We start from the raw sequence: 17,432 nt of genomic DNA on the forward strand, positions 1-17,432 counted from the left end.
CGACAGAAGAAGACTTCTTCTTCTCTATTTCCGGCAGACCAGATGCTTATACGCGTACTGCTGCCCCACGCGGCCACGTGTCGCATTATGTAAGAGAGTGAAATACGCCGAAACACGGGAACATGCCAAGTAACATGTAAACGTAATATTCCAGTTGCCGCAGTGCAGTTACCTTAGCCGTAATATTGACCCGAACTGGAATATGGTGTGCATGTAAATGTAGTCACTGTTCGGCCTGTCTAACTAAGATGGCTCACCCCGCAGGAACTCAGCTCTGGATAACGTCAGGTCCACGCACAGCATGAAAAACACACACAATGACTAATAATAATCGGCAACTAATTTTTTCATTCATTTTTGACGACAGTGTCAACTACTTGTTGCACCCCTAATGCTGACATGGTGACCTCAGTTGAACGTGTACAGCTGTTGCCTTGGCAAGGTGGACTACACAGAAATACCATAAAAAAAGGCCCATTTGGGTTCTACCCATTCGGTTTCTATGTTTGGTACCATCAAAGCCAAGTATCAGTACAACTATCACTCAAACAATTACAGCTACACATATTTTAAAAATTTTTTCCTCTTCAATATTTTCTTTTTTCTTCCTCCCCCACCAGCGTTTTGTTCTCCATCATTCTTCAGTTTGACTTAGTTGCAATTCTGTCCAGGGCTATGGAGAGTAAATTATTATTTAAATAGGTTTTATGTAATCTTTATTTACATAAAACTGTCATAGTTAATGGCCATTGCTCCCTGACCTTCTGCCAACTGATTACATCATGTCAGTCTTTTGTTGGTGGTAGGTTCAGTCATCATAAAAACACTTGTGAACTGAATTCTACATTTTGCTGCAGGGAGGAATATATTACTTAATAAATGTTTTTTTAATCCACTCCAGTGACATTTTTTTGTGCTTTTTTTTGTGCTAAATTGGCTCTTTAGCGCAATCTTAAGTGGACCTGGATGGGCCTCTGGATCATGGCCCATATTTATAAAAGTTCTGACTAGGTTTGACCCCCTTTCGACTGGACCTCACTCAAAAAAAAACCTGGTCCACGTTAAATGAAGTCCAGGTCCACAGGGGGGATCAAGAACAATTAAAATGGAGCCCTATCCAAGACCAAGACCCCAATAGGAATAATTCTGATAGGTTACTAGTTAATAATTAATTATTCTGGTTATTTCTGTTCTATTTTATCTTCTATTTTTTTCTTGTAGTCATGCTGCAACAGTCTAGTTTCTGCCTAGGAATCATTAAAGTTTCATCTTATCTTAACTATTACTATCAACAGCTGGCTGGTCAAAATGTGTATGTGTTACAAGTCTGAGAGCAACACAATGATGCATGTTCCTCAAGTCTGTATTGTACTATATAATACAGTGTGAACACCAAAAAAAGTGAGATCTAAAGTAAAAAAGGACACAGACACAGAGTTGCTGATGCAGTTTTTTTTATATTTTGCTGGTTTCTACTCTACGTGACTAGACTAAGTTATATAGTGATATACGGAGAAACATGCAGGACTTTATACAAATAAACCTGGACAACAACAAAGCCAAACACATTTCAAAGAGTTGAACCACCTAAGATTTGTTTGGTTGATCTCACAAGACATTCAGAGATATTCAAAATGTCCCTCCTCATTTTCTCTAAATGTCAAAGGAAACAATAAACAAGCATCTCTATTTTTGCGACTGCTTGAACTGTATTCAGTTCCTGTGTTGTCCAGGATTCAGTTTTTACAACAGGAAAAAGCAACCCTCCTTCTTGCTCCCTCCTCAGCTCTCCCTACCTCTCTAACCCCTCCCTCCTTTTTTCTCTTCCCATTTGATTCCACTGTTTAACATCTCTAAATATGTAACGATACAAAAACAAAGCTTATTCTTATTTACAACAATCACACATTACATAGTCATCATTTATGTACATTCGGCTATAAAGACTGCTGGAGAGAAAATAAGAGGATGGAAAATTGGGTTGCAGTCACACATTTTGTACCACTGACTAAATCTAAACAAATGCCTTGTATGAAGAAAAAAATGGAAGGGACACAAATGAGAGTGGTGACATAATGAGAGCAGACAATTGGTACCAATGAAACAATATTTCATAATTTCAGTAATATACAAAATTATGATTTGTGATTATATCATGCAGATGTGGAGCAGTTAGTTTTAAAGACAAATGTGAACAAAACAGTTAATGTACCAATTATTTCTTTAACAGGAAGTGGGGAGCTGGTACAGTGGGATTCAAAGGAATACCTTGACATTCAAAATCGTATGTTGATGCTACTCTCAACAGGAACTTATTAAATACAGTGAAAGAGTTTCCACATTTGTCTCAAAGCTGCTCTAAAAACTACCTGTGAGGACTACGGGCAAGAAAGTTTTGATCCCTTTCTGGCATTGAAAACAGTGGGTACAGCTGTCTGGCAGTTAAGCTGCTGGCTTGAAGCATGTTATTACCTTTGGTCTGAATGTGGAATGCTAACATGCAATTTTTAGATTAACTGTGGTGCATCATACAAAAACTTTCCCCCATATTCAAATAGGAACATCGTAAAGACAAAAAATGTCAGGTTATTACTTCAAATTGTGGAGAAAGTAAAGCAAGTGGTCTTTGTGTTGCTGGATTAAAATATTCCCCTGATTGTCTTTTCAATATATACACATTTTCCACAAATAGGAATAAATACAACATACATTGCTGCCACATGATCACATTTTCTGTAGATATGATGGTATTTTCTCCACCATTTGATTGTAGGTTGAATCACTCTTTTATAACATGGACATATTTTTTCAGCAGTTTTTTGATGGAACCAGTATGTACAATCAAATCTGTTCAAGCACAGACCGGAGTTCCTCTAGGCAATTAGTGGTCTGTTATCTTCTATTTTGTGTATTTCTGAGAGGAATCTCTGGATTCAAGCAACATTGTGCATTTTGCAGTTTTGAAATTTTGTTTGTTGTGTGGTTTGTTGACTTTCTTTGGCACTAAGAGCAATGCACTACCGATAAGAGGAACTGTTCTGGGGTTTCATCAGCCAAGGTCATGACACAAGAGCATGCAGCGTATAAAGGATCATGGGTACTTTGAATTTAGGTAAAGGGAAATAAAGAAAAACACCTTATTTGAGGTTAGGAGAGGAGAGGCGACAGCAGCCAAACAGACACTGTATTACAGTTAAAGACAAACATATCATGTAAACCTTTAACATGACATGTAAAACTACATATTACATGTAAAACTCAATGCAAATTGTTTAAAACATTAAATCACCATGTAAACCTTTGCATTAGCATGTAAAACCATGACATCATCCTAAAATAAAAGGTTAATTCTTTCTTTTCTTTTTTCTTTTTTTTGCATGAAATAAATATGCTCTTTTTAATGCTCAGAATATAATTTTTTTCCACTTTTTTTTTTTTTTTTTTTTTAGAAAAAGACAATAAAAACTGATCTTAAAAACAATTTCAATATTTTTTTTGTTGCATAAAATAAATATGCTCTTTTTGTGATGCTGTAAATATATTACATATACAATTTTTGAAATTCCATAAAAATACCTTTATGTCAGGCTTTTCCAACCTTGGTGTCAGGACATGTGACTCTTGATAAGACTATAATATATATCTCAGGAAAAAAAAACTACTTTGATAATGTCTGGCCAGAAAATTGAAATGAAAAACATTTATGGCTTTCAGAGACAGATTGGAAGATAGAAAAATAAAACACACTTCACTGATTGGTAGTACCTCTGCAATGAATTTTCAAAACTGTCCAGTACTCAGTTTAGACAGCTTTGTTAATTCCAAGTTTTACAGTTCCATATATGGGCATTAGGTGAAAGGCCAAGTTGGTTGTATTTAACTATAGAAGACAAAAGGCACTTTTTAAATGTTAGACTTTGAGGGTTATTTTGCAACATATCAGAATTTCTAGTTAGTTTCTTAAAACAGCATGCTAGTAAAACAGATGTTGCATTGAGATACATTGTTTAAATGTGCTGAATGATGAGTTAAAGTAAAGCAGTAATCTGGTGTAGTGCATCAGGAGTGCTTGTTAAGCAAAATCCAACAAACACAATGTGAAAAAATACATAAAATATCTCAGCTGGAGTCTAGCTTAGTCTGTTATGCTGTGTTTTAAGAAATTTCACAATTCTCCTTTCTAAAGGAGATGAGATTTATGTTGTATAATTTAGTGGGTTTTGCTAAACTGCACTCTGAAAAACCTGAGAAAAATTAAACGTAGAGGCCCAAAACCTGTAAGAAAGTGAACTCTGGATATGGTTTGTGATATATCTTGGTACCATGATTGACTTTAGTGCCTGATGAACCATAGCATATTGCAATAGTAATGGCATGTGTTTACCCCTTACAGAGTAGTCTCTGCAATAGCATTTAGCTGACAGACAATTTTAGGGTAACGTCTTTCTTTAAATGTCACATGCTTCCATGTATAGTGTGTCTTTGAATTAAAATAGGCTTTATGATTGAAACAACAGCAACAACATGGGTCTTTTTATGAACTAATCAAATATGTTCATCAGTACATGAAATTTGAAATTCTTATAGGATGTCCTCTTTAAAATCAAGTACAGCCAAGTGGTTGTGGATATTAATACATCTATTTTGGCAGGCAATTGAACTACTAGGAGGACTACAAGATATGTTCACAGGCTATGGGAAGATGGGAAGATGGAAAGACTGCAGGTTCTTGGGTCTTGTCTTGAAAGAGAGAGTAGGTCATTCACTTAATGAGATGATCATGGTGGGATTAAGAAATTGAGTCACTTGCAGTGGCTGTTGTTGGTGCTGAGAGGTGCACTAATGGATAATGTAGGCACATATTTTGGTCCAGTTGGATGTGATGGAAGGAAGGGATGTGCTGAGTTGAAGAGTCTGGAGGTTTTAGGCTTTTTAGGGGTCAGAGGTGAGAAGTCACAAGAGGATGGGTAGAGCTATCTCTTAGTAATACTCTGATACTCCTTCTGGTTGTGTTTCTCTGGGGAGATGGGAGAGGATGTCAGGTTATAACTGTATGTTGACGAGATAGCAGAAGTTTATTAAACAAAAATATGATAAAAATTATAATCTAAAAACACCAGGCTACTCTCTAATCTGTTTCTTGTTTTTGTTAAAGCTGCTACAAAATGCTAGCCTCGTTGAAACCAGACTTGGTCTGTAATTTTGGGATAAGAAGAAGATAAGACGGCTTGCAAGTAAAACTTTGTACATGAGGGTTTGAAGGCAGCACATGGGGAGTACAAAAATTATGCATTATGGATAAAGTATTTCTTTAAGGTTGTCAGTATGTGCAAAATATGTTTTTCAGCTTATCATGCAGATGATAAGAGTACTCTGCCCTCACTCTTAGGGCTGTTCAGATATCACTAATTTGAAATGCATCAAAATCACAAATCAAATCAAAAATCAAAAACAACAATCAGAGTTTGAGTGAATGCTGCCAAAGAATTGGAGCCTGTACAGACTAGTAGCAAGAGCTTGCTGTTCCAGGCAGTCAGTGTCAGCCAGGCTAACATAATGTGGTATGTAAAGAGGACAACATCAGTGTTTGTTGTTACCTTTTGTGGAACTTGGGGCCAGTAGTTTGGTTGCTATGGCCACTGCCAATGTAATGGCTTGTCTGGATGAGGGAGTGGCTTTCTGACTGCAGCCCCTCCCCCTCTGATGCCCCAGAGTTCTCTTCCAAAGGGGCACCATCATTGTAGGAGAGCAGGCTGCGGGACCGGACTATGGGACACACACACACACACACACACACACACAAACACATGTACATATTAGATTCAAATTCCTAGAAAATTCAGACGAACTGTGCCTTCCTGGAGCGCCCTACACCAAACATAAAGCAAGGCTACATGTTTACTTGTTACACAAGGGTTTTCAACTGAATATGACTCAGGGACTACCATCGTGACTAAGGCCATGTTTACATTAAACCAGGTAAACTTGAAAACACATTTTTATTTTACTGATTTTTTTTTTTTTAGCTGTCTATCCAACATGCTGGCATTTCCTTCCCCATAAAAAGAAGTGTTTCAACAACTGTCTCTAAAATGGTATAGCTGAAAATGCTGGGCTGGCATTTTCATGTACATTTTTTGTTGCTGCCTTCTTGGCCAGGTGTCTCTTGTAAAAGACATTTTAATTTCAACAGAACTTTACCTTGTTGTGTGAACCACATTTAATGGGAAATGAGAACACACACAAACAACCTGGGGAAGGGGCGGGGGGTAAGGGGATACTGCTGATATATAACAGTAGCTGAGGAGGGATTTGTGTTTCAATACCAATGTTGTTCATTTTTATGTTACACAGATAGAAGATATTTCTGGACTTACCCTGGCTGGTGGTGTAGAGGTCCCCCAGTGGGAGAGCAGGAGAGGAAGAGGAGGAGAGTGAGGTGGAGGAAGAGGAGGATGAGTGAGAGAGGAAGGAGAGGGGAGAGAAGCAGGGAGAGAGGGTTCCCACCACCAGGACAAAACACAGCACCATCATCTGCACAGCGAGAGTGACACATATCAATAATACTAATATTAATAAGATCAAATAATAATATTAATAGCAATATTCTTGTAATACTAGCAAAGCTTGGAATACTGCTGTTGGAACTGGAGCTCTGTAACCTCTTGGAACTTACTAGAACTGTGTCTAATTCCAGACACCTTGTCCAATTGCAGACATATACTCTCTTAACATGATGTTGGATGTATGTGTGTGATTATTCTATGAGCTCTTTCACAAAAAGATAAGTGACACAAATTCATACATATTTAAACTAAATTTCAAATTTAATAAATATCTACAGATATTTAGACATTTAAAGAAAATCAGTCAGACACAAACAAGCAGTGTTAACTCTTTTGGTCCATGGTGTCATCATGTAGACAATCCACAGTTAATGCTAATGAATCTACAGTACACTGAAATTGACTGAGCCTTTTGTATTGTAAAACTATGTGCACTGTCATCCATTTACAACATATGCACAATAAATTAATACATTTTATTCATTTTTAAAACAACTAATTGACCAAAATAACTTTATGAGGACCTTAGATCCTAAAAGTACAGGAAAAAGTTGTTATTGCCATTTTCAATATTTCAATATTAATATCAACTACAAAAATAACGAGAATCATCATAATTATAATAATAACTACAATGTACATCTAAGGCAGTGGTTCCCAACTGGTGGTTTGCAGTCCAAAAGTGGAGCCAGGTCAATTTTGAGTGGACCATGGGAATGTGGGCCTACCTTGGTACAAAAACAAAAAACAAGCAAAAAAAAGACTGTACTACTGTTAACAATTGCAGCCCTTTGCCTAAAAAACATTTCTTTAAAAAAATCAGTGTCATTTAATTAAAGACACCACCACAAGTGCAAAAGTAAGAAAAAGTTGAAGTAAAGCAATAAAATACATTTTAATTTAATTAAAATATTTAATGTTTGAATAAGCCCACTGTGGGATGGAATAGTCTGTGGGCAGCAGTTTCATTTAACTTTTTTAACAGAGCATGAAAACAGCGTGGATTACAGCATGTCATTTTGCACAGTCAAACTGAGTGACTCTTAGGTTTGTGTGAACTCAATACCTAAGGACGCATGTGGACAACTTTTCAGGGTACGCATTTGTGTATGTAAATATGTTAACGGATCTCTGTATACAGTACAGGCCAAAAGTTTGGACACACCTTCTCATTCAATACGTTTTCTTTATTTTCATGACTATTTACATTGTAGATTCTCACTGAAGGAATCAAAACTATGAATGAACACGTGGAGTTATGTACTTAACAAAAAAAGGTGAAATAACTGAAAACATGTTTTATATTCTAGTTTCTTCAAAATAGCCACCCTTTGCTCTGATTACTGCTTTGCACACTCTTGGCATTCTCTCGATGAGCTTCAAGAGGTAGTCACCTGAAATGGTTTTCCAACAGTCTTGAAGGAGTTCCCAGAGGTATTTAGCACTTGTTGGCCCCTTTGCCTTCACTCTGTGGTCCAGCTCACCCCAAACCATCTGGATTGGGTTCAGGTCCGGTGACTGTGGAGGCCAGGTCATCTGCCGCAGCACTCCATCACTCTCCTTCTTGGTCAAATAGCCCTTACACAGCCTGGAGGTGTGTTTGGGGTCATTGTCCTGTTGAAAAATAAATGATGGTCCAACTAAACGCAAACCAGATGGGATGGCATGTCGCTGCAGGATGCTGTGGTAGTCATGCTGGTTCAGTGTGCCTTCAATTTTGAATAAATCCCCAACAGTGTCACCAGCAAAACACCCCCCCACCATCACACCTCCTCCTCCATGCTTCACAGTGGGAACCGGGCATGTGGAATACATCCGTTCACCTTTTCTGCGTCTCACAAAGACACGGCGGTTGGAACCAAAGATCTCAAATTTGGACTCATCAGACCAAAGCTGATGAGTCCACTGGTCTAATGTCCATTCCTTGAGTTTCTTGGCCCAAACAAATCTCTTCTGCTTGTTGCCTCTCCTTAGCAGTGGTTTCCTAGCAGCTATTTGACCATGAAGGCCTGATTCGCGCAGTCTCCTCTTAACAGTTGTTCTAGAGATGGGTCTGCTGCTAGAACTCTGTGTGGCATTTATCTGGTCTCTGATCTGAGCTGCTGTTAACGTGCGATTTCTGAGGCTGGCGACTCGGATGACCTTGTCCTCAGAAGCAGAGGTGACTCTTGGTCTTCCTTTCCTGGGTCGGTCCTCATGTTTGCCAGTTTCGTTGTAGCGCTTGATGGTTTTTGCGACTCCACTTGGGGACACATTTAAAGTTTTTGCAATTTTCCAGACTGACTGACCTTCATTTCTTAAAGTAATGATGGCCACTCATTTTTCTTTAGTTAGCTGATTGGTTCTTGCCATAATATGAATTTTAACAGTTGTCCAATAGGGCTGTCGGCTGTGTAGTAACCTGACTCCTGCACAACACAACTGATGGTCCCAACCCCATTGATAAAGCAAGAAATTCCACTAATTAACCCTGATAAGGCACACCTGTGAAGTGAAAACCATTTCAGGTGACTACCTCTTGAAGCTCATCGAGAGAATGCCAAGAGTGTGCAAAGCAGTAATCAGAGCAAAGGGTGGCTATTTTGAAGAAACTAGAATATAAAACATGTTTTCAGTTATTTCACCTTTTTTTGTTAAGTAAATAACTCCACGTGTTCATTCATAGTTTTGATGCCTTCAGTGAGAATCTACAATGTAAATAGACATGAAAATAAAGAAAACGCATTGAATGAGAAGGCGTGTCCAAACTTTTGGCCTGTACTGTATGTGTGTGGTGAGTGTGTATTAGTTACCATGAGGCATGTCCCAGTTTGAGTTGATGCCATTTTACAAGAACGAGGAACAACTTTCCCAGAAACCAATGCCTGAAGCTTCTGAAGCTGCTGTAAAAGAGACCTGGAGAGAGACAAAGAGGCCACATTTATTACACTATAAATGCAAACAGTATACCTCGCTAGAAATGACATAGTAAGTTTACTGGGTTTTAAATAAAATGTTAAGTTTGCTATCTGTGGTTAAGTGTTGTGAAAATAAAGATGCCACTAGTCACTACAAATACTACTACTCAAATGAACTTAGGGTACTTTCAGACCTGTCCTGTTTGGAGCAGTTGTTCCGAAACAGGGAGCGTTTCCCCCTAAATATTGGTTAGTTTGGACATATGTGAACACAGCAATCGCGCTCGCATGCGGGACAAAACAAGCGGGCCGAGATCGCCTAGAGGAGGTGGTCTCAGCTCGCTTCTATTCGAGCCCTGGAGCGGTTCATTTGCAGTGAGAACATAATCGACACAGCAACCGACACAACTCACTCAGAACTGTGGTTTGTGGATTGTGCAAGCATCAGAGCCCATCTTTGTCGCCGATTCCTTGTCGCGGCACGTCTTCTTCTCAGTAGATGCAGTATATTATTTTCCCTGCACAGTCTTGATTCCCGGTAGAACGGGATGTTTTCCTCGGTTACAGAACACTGGTACATTAACCACAGAAACAAACTAGCCACACGCTGAAGATGCTCCATGGTTTTTGTTTTTCCCGGGGTAAGAATGGAAGCAAATGGAAGCTTCCTTTTTCTGACCAATGAGAGAACAGTTGGTTCGTGCATGGCATTTGTTTACAGCTTTGAACCGCTACAGACGGTTGCCCTGTGAACACAAACGCCCCAAACGAAAAACGAAACAACTGTATCGATTTAGCCCCTGAATCGGAACAAAGCAAACGGGCCACAGGTCTGAAAGCACCCTTATTTAGAGACTCTGAGTTGCTACTTTAAATAATGAACAGTAGATGGCGATATCACCACCCATAGAGGTTGCAGTTCTCATGTTCAATCCGGAAGAGGAACCAGACTGGACTCAGAACTCCCTACACTTTGGATATGGAAGAGTGATCGCTCTGGAGGGACGGATTGTGGTTGACAGTCTGCAACATCTACCAAAAACCATGCAGAATCACAATTCCAAACCCAAACTCCAAAAACTGAAAATCCTGACTCTTGATTAGGTTAGCATTAGCATTTAGCAAGTCTACATTGCTTTGTATTAGGAGTGTGTGGAGGCACCACTAATTGTATTTGTATTTGTTTTGGGGCAAAATAATTTGGACTCAGGGAAAAAAAAACATATATATATATATATATATATATATATATATATATATATATATATATATATATATATATATATACACACTACTCCCAAAAGGTAGGGATATTCGGCTTTCGGGTGAAATTTCAGGATGAACCTAAAATGCATTATAACCTTTACAGGTGAACTTAATATGACCTTCTGTTAACTTTTGAATGCACGTCAAACTGTTCAATGTTTCAGTACTTTTTGCACAAGTTGCTGTTCTCTAACAAGGAGTTTAACGGCAAAATTCACATCAGGTGTTTGATGCTCCAGCTCATCGAGGTCGTATCATTAGGGAATGGCTGCTGGAGACTGGGGTACATCAAATGGAGTGGCCTGCACTTTCTCAGACCTGCATCCCATAGAAAACCTCTGGGATCAGCTGAGTCACCGTGTAGAGGCTCGGAGCTCTGTACCCCAGAACCTCAATGTCCTGAGGGCCGCCCTTCAAGAAGAGTGGGATGCCATGCCTCAGCAGACAATAAGTCGACTTGTGAACAGCATGAGACGTCGTTGTCAAGCTGTAATTGATGCTCAAGGGCACATGACAAGTTATTGACACTGACATTTTTTGTTGTGGTATATCCACCACTGTTGTTGGCTTTTGTTTCAAGAAATTGTTTGAGATGAGGAAATCACCAGTGTATGCTTCTACTTAAATGCCCTACTTTCATGATATAATATCACTGTAGTGTGAACTTTTTATATTTTCCATAAATTTCAGCCAAAAGCCAAATATCCCTAACTTTTTGTGAGTAGTGTATATATATGTGTGTGTGTGTGTGTGTGTGTGTGTGTGTGTGTGTGTGTGTGTCTGTATATATATATATATATATATATATATGTATATATACTTTTTTTTTTTTTTTTTTTTTTTTTTGGCAATTGTTGGATTTTTAACCACAAAGAAAAATAAACTGAGTGAAAATCCTGCTTATAAAAACTATATACGGTTAGGAAACCCACTCTAATGACTATATCATTCTGAAAATCAAAAGAAATCTAGTGGTGAAAAAATGTGGTAGACTTCTGTCTCTCTGGGTGATCAACATCTGAGTGAACTCTAGTCAGAGTGGAGTGGAGTTTCCCAGCATCCTTTTGGTCTACAGACATTTACTTAGCCCAGTTCATTGTTGTCTGACTCATGTTCCCTATTTAGTTCTTTAGTTTGTATGTTTAGTTTGTTGTTTATCATTTGGTCTTTGTGTTGTGTTGTTAAGTTTAAGGAAGGGTTCACATTATTTGTGCACCATGACTGTTATTGTCTGTTCTTTTGGTCTAACTCCATTTATTATGGAGCTAACTAAAGGCGCAACTTCAAACTTATTTGTAAACATTCCATAATCTTACCTAAAATCTAATTGTACAGTTACTAGTAATTATTGAGTAATCTTACTTGCAATCTAATAATAATTTCCAAACTTTTTTCAGGGAAATTGAACATATTAGAATTTCCAGCAGACCTAAAATGTTTGCCATATCATAAGTCAAATAAATTTTGTTTTGTTTTGTTTGCAATTTTGACACCATTTTGACACTCTGCCCAGGTAATACTTTCCAAACTGCATTTAAATCAGAAAAACCATCTAGATGGAGTAAAGAAATGGTTTAGAAAAAAAATAAAAAATGGCAGAAAATAAAGTACAGTGGACTGTATGGGTTGCATGAGAAAAAACTGTGAAGCATAACCCAAATGTGTGCAAAATTTCATACATTTCAGACACATGGGGCATCTGCGAGATCTTTTTGACTGTGTGAAATTCCAAAATTGAACTACAGTGACATCCAGCAGTGTATTGTTCCAGGCATCAATGGGGTACTGTTCACCAATGAGTTTCATGAGTTTTTGAATATGGGAGCCAAGTGAAGAATTTGTTTAAAATGGCAAAATCAAATACAAACAATAGAATTATATCACTGCTATCAGTAATTTGCAGTCTGCTTGACTTAGCTCAGTTTATTTCAGTTCACCTCTAAAATCTGCCAAGGACATGGTGTATATAATTACACACTACAGGGCTGGTGTGCATGCGTGCATGTGTGTGTGTGTCTCATGCCTCCCCACCCACTGCTAAGTACAGTATACTCTAAACATATATAGCCATCTGAAAGCCACAAGTAAACTTACACACACATTCATACACTCACTCTCTCTTTGTGTCTCCCTTTCTCTCTCTCTCTGGCTTTCTTTTTTTTTTTCTTTTTTTGTTTCACTCATGTTTTTAGAGATTTTGATGAAAAACAAATTAAATTTTTGGAGCAGGATAAAGTTAAAATAATAAAATAAAATGGCAACTACTTAACTTTCTGGTGGGAGAAGCCAAACTCTCTGCTTATGTTAGTAAAAAAACATACTGTAGCGAGGATACAATATCAGTGTGATTCTGTAATGTGAAAGCTAGAGTAGAAAATAATCTATACTGGTGCTATGGAAATATAATTTGCTCTGTAATTAGGGGTGAATTAGTGTTTAAAGACATATTTGATATCTTAATTTTTTCTTTATAATTGTTCCCTGTGAATATTTCCCTGTGATTAAAGTACTTTGGGAAAAAAATTCTCTGAAAGAATTTCTCTGAGCTCTCTTCCCTCTCAGCACTAGGTTACATTTTAAATTTGACTGTATTCCCACAATTTTCTGCTTTTCTGGTGGTCTGGATAGGATCTGGGTGTGACCGCAGGTTAACAAATTAGCAAGAAATGTCCCATAAATTAGCAAGAAATCACTAAAACATTACAAAAAAACAAACAAACAAACAAACAAAAAAACATGAAAATTAGCCAAAAAATAAATTACCAGAAATTTATCAAAAATATTTTAAAAAAATTCTATATTTAAATGTCAGATCAGTGTTGCTTGACTGACATCAGATTTCTTGTGTTAAAATGCTTGTTAAAGATGTCTGAATGTAGCCTCAAATCAAAATCTCTCTCAATAGGGCAAAATCGCTTATTGAAAGTCAACTTGGGGGCCCAGAACATGAAAAATTTTGAAAACCCCTTTTCTAGACTTTACATTCTGTTTAACTCAGAATGTCATACATTAAATATTTTTTAAAAACATTTTTTGAGTTCTTCTGGTCAGTCTGATGAAGCTTGGTATTTAAAAGACCAATGAAATCCCGAAAGAAGAGCTGCAGTTCCAGTCAAGCTAACACTAGCTACTAGACTGCTGAGGGCTCATTTCTGTCTGCTTCATTAACAGGATGTTCCAGCCTCGGGGTGTGTTCAGACACCTTTCACAACCATTCACACACATGAAATCTGATTTCAATCCAGCATCACTGATCTGACCTTTGAATACATTGCTTTAATCATTAAAAAATTATTTTCTCTGGTAATTGAGGACTCCTGGGCTCCCTGGACCCCACTTTGAAGAAAATTGATCTACTTGATTTCACTATGCATAGAATATGAAGAAGAGGGCTCTTGTAGTATGAACAACAGAAAGCGGCAGAGATTAAAAGAGTACACCAGCAAAACCTGGAGAACAGAGTATACTGTCTGAAGATCTGGAGAGCAGGGTTCTAGTGGTATTAATTGCCATTAGTTGTAAGGACACATTGTGGCCACTAGGTGGAGACAGAGAAGCAGTTACTATAGGACACACTGTAGCCATTCAGCAAGTCCTTGAACCAGAGTGTCGGTCACTAAAACAGTCAGGCAATAACCCAGTCAACCAGTCTCGGTAAACTAATATTTAATTTCCACATGTATAGACACACACACACACACACACACACTCACACACACACACACACACACACACACACACACACACACACACACTCACACACTCACAGCCAGATGAGCTGACAGTTGTAATAACTTCATATGGGATGACAGTGAACCAGCATAACCACCAACATACACAATCACTCACACATGGATCTTTGATGTAATTGTGATTTGTTAGTGGTTAAAATCTACACATCTGGTTGGAAACTTTGTGTGTGGAAACTGTGTGTGTGTGTGTGTGTGTGTGTGTGCAGTTCACCCTGAGTGGGCTCCTTTTTCAGCAGCACAGAGCAGTCGAATTTTATCATCTTTCATCGTGAGGAAACGCACAACAAAATTTAACAGACCACATTAGAACACTGGACACAGGTTGTGGAGTTAAATGCTTCCTATTTTGGATAATGCTTGTAGCCCACTTGCTGCAGTGTAGTCTAGTGTAGCTTGAAAGTTGCTATCTGCTATCTATATGTGCAATCTTATATATAATCACTTTACAAATGTTATGCCCAAACAACAAGTAAATGCACACAGATGATAATTTTCCTCAAATTACTGTTTACAACCTGTTGTCAGCAGCCAGAAAGATTCAGCAACTTCTGCACTTCCTGTATCACTCCGTGCCAGAGGAGCAGTAGCCACCACAGAAACAGAAGTAGTGCTTCCTGTATTAAAAGCCAGAACTCAATCAAAAGCCAGCCCTGCGTTCCAAATCGCATACTTATACTTTTTACTTTTAGTATGTACTGCAGCTGCCCTTACAAAGTATGTAGTTCAGTATGAAATATGCATGCGTATGCATCCTATTGGGACACACTAGATACATCGTCCCTGAAGTCCGGCCCTCTCGCTCACTTCCGCCGCCGTCCGTAGCGGCAAATTTGTATGTTGTTGTCAAAATGCTGGTGCTGTTTCACACTGCACTGTTGTCTGTCATATTTATTATCTTCTGTCTTCCTGTCGCTTCTACTGTCACTGAGCGAGTTTTGTGCGATATGTGTGTTTTGTTGTCGTCCGTATGTGGGTGTGGCTCAGTCAGTGCGACATAACGTCCGCTGCGCAAAGGATTGTGGGTCAGAATGGCCAGAGCAGCATGCTGACATGCAGACTGCGAAATCTGACCGGATGTAGTAGAACATCCTGGTACTCTTGGCATACTGCATCTGACATACTATGTATTGGGACATACTAAATCTTTTTTCCCCTACTAAATAATACTGGTAGTATGAGTATTGGAACGCAGGGCAGGTCTCCAATAACTGTCGCAGTATGGTCAACACAAACAAATAAAGGCCAGGCCCCAAACATAGGCTAGGCATAAAACAAAAGTGGATTTTGTATCCTGTTTCTTGTTAACTGTTTTCATCATCAAGGTCAGGCAGCCATAAAAACTTCCAAAAAACCCTTTGGAAAACTGCAAACGTACCATATATCCCTGTAACACTTGAAATCATCCACTTTCTGTAATGAGTTTCCTGCACACTAGACTCAATGGGCGTTTCTCAATTCACGTTGTTGACTGTACTTGTGTTCTTGCGGACTCGTGAAACGTCATCAGTCGCAACCCAAGTCCTGTTCCAATTCAAAGTTCACATCTGACCAAGTTCGGTCCAAATTCCCGGATGTGTTCTTGCTCCACCCCTTTTCGCGAGGATGCATTGGTTGGTGACTTATGTGGATTTGGAACAGCCAGGTATCCCAGCATGCATTTCGCACCAACCAGCGGCAATGGTGGCAACACCGGAGAAGAGAATTCATAACTGTAAAACTGATCAATTAACCCATGAAAATGAGAACGAGGCAGAGTTGTAGTAATAATTATAATATATAATCAATCAAATCAGGGAAATCAAATATATATTAATAGTAGCTACCTCTCTGAGTTGTAGGCTGTAATTTATTTAAGTTAAATTAGCTAAATTAAATGGAATTTATTTATGAATTTATTTATGAAAATATTTTTTTATTATTATAAACACTGCAGGATATCTGGTTATATTAAATATTGCCAAGACAGATGAGATGGAGAAGTCATCAAGTTCGCTACTGTTCCAATTGCAGAATGACCGTCCGTCCTGCAAGTCTGTTCTCCTGAGTCGACCTCGCCAAGTCCCAACTTCAAGGGCTCTAGTTTCCCGGTGCAGCGCGAGGTGGCGCAGTGAGGCGAACCCCACGCAGAGCTATTTTGGACCAGCGAAACGCGAGAGGCGGACGGTTTGAAAGTTTCGCAGACCGAGGTGCGCCGAGATGGGAGTGGCGGCGCAGCGGGGGGAGGTGTCGACAGATTCAGCTTGGCGCAATGACAGTTTCGTGCCAAAAGGCTTCGCCGAGGTGCGCCCAAAGCTCGCAATCTGAAACCACGTCTACTTTCAGCGCAAGGCGCAGCGGGGCCGGCGCAGTGGAAGTTTGGCTGACAGGCAGGCAGTGCGCACACGTCACCAAACCTCACAGATTGTCAGGCACATTAACAATGCAATAAATACCCACAAAAACCACTATTCAATGCTACTATCTCAATCAGCACATAAATGTATCTCCATATTGTCGGTCCCGTCACATCTGATGTCAGACCAAAGGAGATTGGCACCGTTTGGCAGCGTAATGAAAACCCAACCTGATCACCTGTCAGTCAAACAATGTGTCCAGTACGGTGATGTCTTTTTTCCAGTCATGGTGTCTGGAGCTGCCCCTGTTAACTACACAGTTCTTCTTCCATAGGTATATATATTCCACTCTGGGTTTCTGTTATGCGGTAATCACCGGACTATGACTGGTAAAATCTGCCAAAGTCCGGTAATTTTTAAATGTCCGGAGAAAATATTCCCTCTAAGCACAATTTGAATTCTGTTAAAACAGTCAATTTCAACATATTTTGTTTATTTATTTTTTTTAAAAAATAGACTGCGTGATCCCTGTCTCCAGTGTACCAGAGAGAGAGAGAGAGAGAGAGAGAGAGAGGCTTTTCTCTGCAGAACCGGATCAAACAGCGCAGCAAAGTTGCC

At 38.9% G+C, this 17,432-nt stretch overlaps 2 protein-coding genes across 7 annotated transcripts in view; one reads left to right on the forward strand and one right to left on the reverse strand.

Moving 5' to 3' along the window:
• Positions 1 to 17,432, forward strand: part of harbi1 (harbinger transposase derived 1) — a 62,521-nt gene that overhangs the window by 23,543 nt on the left and 21,546 nt on the right. For 2 of the 3 annotated variants that reach the window (XM_030070724.1, XM_030070733.1), the window contains exon 8: positions 6,355 to 7,054. The exons of the other annotated variant lie outside the window; for it this stretch is intronic. The gene's annotated coding sequence lies outside the window, so the exon portion shown is untranslated. Of the gene's footprint in view, positions 1 to 6,354; positions 7,055 to 17,432 lie in introns of those variants that run through there. 3 annotated transcript variants of the gene reach the window in all.
• creb3l1 (cAMP responsive element binding protein 3-like 1) overlaps positions 1,445 to 17,432 on the reverse strand; it is an 86,343-nt gene continuing 70,355 nt past the window's right edge. For 2 of the 4 annotated variants that reach the window (XM_030070699.1, XM_030070690.1), the window contains exons 10-13: positions 9,359 to 9,461; positions 6,378 to 6,534; positions 5,598 to 5,766; positions 1,445 to 5,017 (exon numbers count right to left, since the gene is read on the reverse strand). In XM_030070699.1, the coding sequence (XP_029926559.1) occupies positions 4,981 to 5,017; positions 5,598 to 5,766; positions 6,378 to 6,534; positions 9,359 to 9,461 (466 nt within the window). In that variant the 3' untranslated portion in view covers positions 1,445 to 4,980. Of the gene's footprint in view, positions 5,018 to 5,597; positions 5,767 to 6,377; positions 6,535 to 7,140; positions 7,291 to 9,358; positions 9,462 to 17,432 lie in introns of those variants that run through there. The other 2 variants (XM_030070706.1, XM_030070714.1) reach the window with 2 other exon arrangements.

The sequence above is a fragment of the Myripristis murdjan genome, chromosome 2, assembly GCF_902150065.1.
Source record: "Myripristis murdjan chromosome 2, fMyrMur1.1, whole genome shotgun sequence".
Taxonomy (NCBI): domain Eukaryota; kingdom Metazoa; phylum Chordata; class Actinopteri; order Holocentriformes; family Holocentridae; genus Myripristis; species Myripristis murdjan.